At 37.5% G+C, this 6721-nt stretch overlaps 1 protein-coding gene across 3 annotated transcripts in view; it reads right to left on the bottom strand.

Annotated features, from left to right (window-relative positions):
- IFT57 (intraflagellar transport 57) overlaps window positions 1-6190 on the bottom strand; it is an 89157-nt gene extending 82967 nt beyond the window's left edge. For 2 of the 3 annotated variants that reach the window (XR_012488065.1, XM_074301117.1), the window contains exons 1-2: window positions 5731-6189; window positions 4212-4374 (exon numbers count right to left, since the gene is read on the bottom strand). Coding sequence is in view for 2 of the 3 variants with exons in the window: in XM_074301117.1 (XP_074157218.1) it covers window positions 4212-4374; window positions 5731-5942 (375 nt within the window). In the remaining variant the exon portion in view is untranslated. Of the gene's footprint in view, window positions 1-4211; window positions 4375-5730 lie in introns of all 3 variants that reach the window. The other variant, XM_074301116.1, reaches the window with a different exon arrangement.
- Between the last annotated feature and the right edge of the window lie 531 nt (window positions 6191-6721).

Raw genomic sequence — 6721 nt, forward strand, 5'->3', positions numbered from 1 at the left:
CCAGTTGAAAAGTGAAAAAAAAAAATCAATAAGCCTGCTGCTTGATCTATATAATGCCAACTGATTTTACAGAATCTTTCAACCTCCAACACTCAATTGTCAAGTTCAATTTAATAAAAAAAATTAAGCACCTACTGTGTACAAGGGATAAGTATTAGAGATACAAAAACAGTCTTGACAGTATCTGTGATGAAGATTTATAATCACATAGAAAAGAAGCATCATCACATACAAATGTAATTAATATAAAAGATAACCTAGGCATAATAGTTATAGGAGGATGGTCTCAGGAAAGTCTGATTTAAGTTTTATCTCTGCTTCATATGTGACACTGGGTTAGTTACTTAAACTCTCAGTATTTCTAAGCAACTCTTAAGAACAGAAGTTACAAAGTAGTAACTGCATTAGCACTGACAGATAAAAGTTTTCTCAACTGCAGTTCTCTATGGCAAAGCTTCTTAACTAGGGTTTCACCCCATACAGGATTGCATAACAATTACCATCAAATGTTTGATTTGTATACCTATTTTATTACTTATATGCCCAGAATTCTGTTAAACTTTCTTGCACAAAAAGAGGTCACAAATGGAAAAAAATATAAGAAACTCTGCTCTATACTACTGAAATTACATTCCCAGATCAAAGGAAAAAAGTAAGAAAGAAGGGAGGAGGATATCAGAAAATGCTCCGAGGAGATGGCATCACAACTTGTTCTGGAAAGTTGAGGCACTGTAACTGGTAAAACTTAGGGAAGCAAGAGATATTTCACTCCCAGTAGAAGTAATACTTTGAACAAAGGCCTTGGGTGACAGCAAGATGCAAAGAACAGTCTGCTAGAACATGTTTTAAGTGAAAGAAAGTAGAGTGAGATAAGATGACAAAGATAGAAGTCAGATTAGGGAAGATCTTAAAATACCAGAATTAGGAATTTATAAATTTGCAGACAAAGGAGAGGCAATGAATTTTTGAAAAAAGGAACATTATTATTAAAGTGATACATTAAATAGATAGTGATACATTAAGTAGATAGTTAGAATTCCCATGTTGGAGGATGGGAAAGGGGATAAACTAGAGCCTAAATGATTAGCCATAGTATTTGCCATTTAAGGTCCACCACAGTGTTAAATATTTGAAAGATTATAAAGTAGGATAAAAGATGGAATGGTAAATTAGGGCCATTCATGGTTACAAATGGAATAAAGGCTCCCAGAAGGACCTAAAAATGAGGAAGATGAGATTAGTTTTTTCAATTTCTTTATGGCAAATGTCTCTACAGATGAATAACTGTCTGGTTAACTGTTCATATTAGAGTGTGGAAAAAAGAAATCTATATTTAAGATTTATGTGCCCTTCAGATATTTATTAAGGGACAATTTTATAGTCATTTGGAGATAGGAGTAGAATGCTACAAACATTCAAGATCTCATCCAGATTTAAGGAAAGCACTGAATTCAGATTAGAGTGGATACAAAACTACTAAGGTTGTTTTCCAGCTTCTTCTGAAAAGACCCATTTCTGAGTTGTCTTATGAGCTCCTTTCTTTTCCAAGGTTCCAGGATGGTAATCAGTGGAGGCAATCAAATGTTAACTGATATCTGGTCCAGATGTATATACTTTTGTTATCTTTAAGCACAATAATTGGTTGAGGGAGATGGGAATGTTCATTGGCTTACTCAAGGTTAGCTAATCATGACATGATGCAAAGCGCTATGGGATTGTCTGTGTCTACATAGTCATTTTATAAACAAAATTATTTGAAAAAGAAGAAACTTTTTCCAACAGATTTTAAAACTGAAAACATGGAATCAAAGTACTTTGTAGAGATGTTCCTTTCTCTTCTCTCCCTCTACTTTACACATGAAATGCTAATTTAGATTCCATAAGGGGGAAGAAGAATAAATTTTCAATACATAAAGATCTAGATAAGCAGAGAAAGACCTAACAGATTAATATAGTCATATATAAATGTGATTCATTTATATGTCTTCAGAGTGAGGAAGGTTAGATTTTCAATTTAAAAATGCACAGAAGCAGAATTACATCCTCATACACATGATGAGAAGGATATAAAACTGGAGTGATCAGATATTAGGGAAACTATTACAGCATTTAAACGTTTTTGGCCCTGCCACAGGTAGAAAAGATGTCAGGTAGACTTGCTAGGGAGGGATGGTGGGGGGGGGGGAAGTGGGGGAAAAGGAGACAAGACACCATTTAAGAGGCTCTTATATAATAGGTTAAGCAAGAACAGAGACACTACTCTCTCCTAGTTCTGCTTTTACATATCTGACCATTCCTTCTCAGCTTTCTTTAATAGATTATCCACATCATGTCTCTTATTCTTGTGTCTCTCCACTCTCATATGGTGACCTCATCAGTTCCCATAGGCTTAATTGTCATTTCTCTGAAGATGACTCTCAGATCTATATATTCAGACTAAGCCCATATCACCTATAGTTTACTGAACATTTCAAATTGGTTGCACTGGAGCAATATTAAACCCAAAAGATTCAAAAGAGAACTATTATCTTTCCCCAAAGCTTCAATCTTTCACTGAACTTTCATATTTCTATCAAGAGCACCATTTCAGCCACTGTTATTCCTCAATTCCTCACATACCCCACATATTCTATCAGAAGCCTAAAATGGCCTTTTTTACTTACACAATATTTTTCTCATCTATTCTTCTCTCATTCAGCCCTAATCTCCTCTTGCTTTAATTTTATACTGGTTTCTGAATTGTCCTTTTTGTCTCTTCATTCTTCCCTGCAAACTATCCTCTACAAGCTGCCAAAGTGATTTTTCCTTAAGCACAGATTTGGCCATGTCACTCTTCTCAAAACATTCTGGTGTCTCCCTATTGACTCCTGAACAAAACTATAAAATCTTTTTTAAATTCTTCATGGCTTCATCTAAACCTCTCTTTCCCTTCTAAAATTATATATTACTCATGCTCCTATACTCTCTGGGCAAACACTCTGTTCCATGTTCCATAGCCACCACCCAGACTCTGCAGTGGTTGTCCCTTATTCCTAGAATGTACTTCTCTACTCCAATTCATAGTATCTCCCATTTCCTTTACTATTTATCTCAAGTATCTACGTGAAGACTTTCTTTTCCAATGCTCCCAACTACAAATTCACTTCTACTCTAAGTTTTATTTATTTGTATCTATTTTATATATGCAAATTGTATTTATTTGTATCTATTTGGTGTTTATACACACACACAGAGTGTCTTCCCTCAATAAAATGTATGCTACTTGAGAGCTGAGACTCTTTTCATTTTTGTTTTTTATATCCCCAGGTTCTGTAATGGTACCTGAATATAAGCAAACACAATAAATGCTTGTTGCCTAACTGGTTTAATAGAAAAGGTCTTGATTGAGGTTAAAGGGAAAGTAATAGAGATGGATCTGAAAAATGTGAAAACAAAATTGGCATGACATGGCAATTAATAAGATGTAGGGAAAAATAATGAGGGAAGAGTCAAAGATGACTTCAAGATTTCAAGCATGGGTGCACCATCAATAAGAAGTTAGGGGAAAAGTTAGTTTTGTGTGTCTCTGTATATGTGTAAAGGGAGAGGTGTGAAACCAAGGGAAAGTGATGCCATCTCTGTATGATGGATTATTAAGGGAAGCATAGAGGTAAATCAAATAGGTACAGTTTCTGATTAATTTTCACAACTTTTACAATTAGGTATGATGATTATCTACAATTTTTCTAATGGAGCAAGTTCATGAATTAATTAATTGTCTGCATTATGTTTATCACCTCTATTAGAACCACTACTATTCCTTCCCTCAGAGAAAGAACAGAAATAAAAAGCATATTTGTATTATGAACCACTCTCAAAAGATGTGTCAACATATAAAATCTTGTTCCATTGTTGTATGTTGCTTTTTTTTTTTCAGAAAGGTGAGCTAAAAATTCATATTTTACTTCAGATTATGAAAATTTCAAGATTAAGGAAAACACATTTTTGTACTATATAACAGCATAAATGAATAATTTTTCAGAAGGCAGCTTCAGGCATACAGCAATGCCTGAAATTATGTTGGTAATATTTTAAATATAACTAATACTTTTATATATATATATTTTGATATATCCCATCTGAAAAAGTTAGAAATTTATAAATAGGAAAAAAATATGATAGTTTTGCAATCATATTGAATTAATTAGTAAATACAGTGAAAATACACTTACAAATGATCGAAGTTCTGATAATATATTAGATATTGTTGCATTGGGGTCATCATATTCCTGTGGTTGTTCAAAGGGGCATCCTGCTTTATTAATTAGCCATGCAGCAAGAGTGCAAAACATGTAAAACTGTTCACCTGGGTTGGTAGGCAAAGCAAAGTAATGTCTGTTTCAAAGAAAAGAAAAAAGAAATCTTAAAGAGTTGCAAATAGTAACATCTGTGATATTTCAAAATCATCTGTGATGTTTTATTTTAATAGTAAGATTGAAAACAAAAACCTAACAATAGATCTTCTCTTTATCAATTTAAATATGCCATATTAATATTAGTATCTTAATACAGAGACTTGCAGGGGGTTAGAACTGCAAGGGAACAGGCACCCAGAGTGACCAAGCTAATTTTTTAAAATGTTTTTATTATATTGTTTTAAATTACCAAGAGAAGTTACACAACTAGTTACTGACAGAATTTGACAAACGGTTCCTGATACCAATTCTCAATCTTTTCACTACTATGTAGCCTTTCCAAATGACAGAATCACAAAAATCATTATTGTTTATTACACATGAAATATCTGAATTAGTATATAGCTATCCTAGGAAATTTAGAGCAAGATAGCAACAACATTAAAGTCATACTAATTCAAGACTTTTTTCTATCTCTGTCATGATCACAAATTTTAAATTATTAAAAAATTATTAAAACTTGCTATCCATGTTGCAGTTTAGTTTTTGCCAACTTTTTCAATTTCAATACACCTGTGAATGGCCACAACAGAAAGAAGGGCAAAGAAGGGAGATGATGACATATTATAAATACAAGAACACACATATCTCATAAACCCTTCTCGTCTTTCTCCCAAAGGTTATAGTTATAACTACACCTTCTTGTTCCTGGTCAAAACTGATAAATGGAAATGAAGCCCAATATGTTTCCATACACACGTTTAAGATGCAATCAAGTGTTCTGATTTCCCTTGCATTAGTCTGATAATAGTGATATGATTATTACTCTTAAAATGCATTCGGGCAAAGTTATCTTCGGCAGTATAAGTACTTTGTTTAGTTTCTGTTGAATTGAAATATAAATGAACCACATTATATTAATCAATCCCGTCTAAGCAATCAATCTGTAATATAACATGTAAGTCATATACACACATATATGCACACTCTCTCCCTCTCACCTAAGCCCCCAAACGCCTTGGTTTGATCCCACTGTCCTAACCTGGCCATGCAAGCACAGGATTTTGTGGTCCAGCCATCCCATCGCTGGGTATCACAGGGGTGCGAGCCTGTGCTTATAAGCATTTCCCCCAACTTTTCACTGATTACGATTCAAATGCCTTGGTTTGGTCCTGCTGTCCTAGCTGGGCCATGCAAGCACAGGATTTTGTGGTCCAGCCAGCCCATCGCTGGGTGTCACAGGGGTGCAAGCCTGGGCGAGACTAGGGTGAAGATTGCACGCATCACTCCCGGCCCCGGCTAAACTGGGGGCGTGGCCGCGGCCCCGGGCTCCTACCTGGACAGGGGCTTCAGGTTGTTTCTGCGCAGGATCTCCTCTTCGTAGCGCAGCAGCTTCAGTTTCTCTACTAGGTCTTCCATCACCACGAACATGTGGTAGGCCGCACCGGGGCCCCGTTCCACGTACAAGCCCTCCCCGGCCGCGTCCCCGCCGCGGCCCCGAATCACCGTCTCCTCCACGCCTACCGGCGACACCACTGCTGCAGCCATTTTTGCCGGGGAAAGGGGTAGGGATAGGGAAGTGGAGGGAGGAGGGGGTAAAACGAGGAGGTCCGAGTCCCGGGCTAAGCTGCCCAACAACCTCTCCTACAGGGCCGCGCTCAACTCAGCCGCTAACTCTGGGCGCCATGGTCTCCTGGCAACGCGTCAACCTCCGCTGACGTCACGCCCCTCTCCAGAGTCCCGGAGCCCCTCCCTTTCCTTGTGATGCCCACGCGCCCAGGAGCTCCACACCCCTTTTCGGGAATACAGACCAAATCTTGGTCCCGCCCATTCTATGGGTGCAAACAAAGGGGCCGGCAGTGGGCGGAGCCGGGAATTTTTTTTCTAAAGTTAGGTTTTTATTTGCTGGGGAAAACTTTCTCCAAGTTCCATCTTATCTTTTCAGTCTTCTGATACCTTTCTTCCTCACTTGTATTTTTTGTCCAGTCACACCGGCCTCGTGCCTGCTCTTTGAACAAGAATCTCCATCTCGCTTTGAGCACTTTCTTTGGCTGTTTCCCAAGCGTGGAACGTTCTCCCTCCCACGCTCCCCCGTTGCTTTCTCAAATCTCATTTAACGTTCTACCTCCTACGGAAGCCTTCCCCAGCACGCTTCATTCCATCTGTTAATCACTCCGTATTTTGCCTGTATATAGATTAATTTGGATTTTTTTTTTTTTTTTTTTTTGCTCCCCGTTAAATTGCTAACTCCTTGAAAGCAGGGATTACCTTTTGCCTCTTTTGTAGTCCTCGCGTTTAGTACCGCATCTGGCTCGTAGGAAGTACTT

The sequence above is a fragment of the Sminthopsis crassicaudata genome, chromosome 3 (assembly GCF_048593235.1).
Source record: "Sminthopsis crassicaudata isolate SCR6 chromosome 3, ASM4859323v1, whole genome shotgun sequence".
In the NCBI taxonomy this organism is placed as follows: Eukaryota; Metazoa; Chordata; class Mammalia; order Dasyuromorphia; family Dasyuridae; genus Sminthopsis; species Sminthopsis crassicaudata.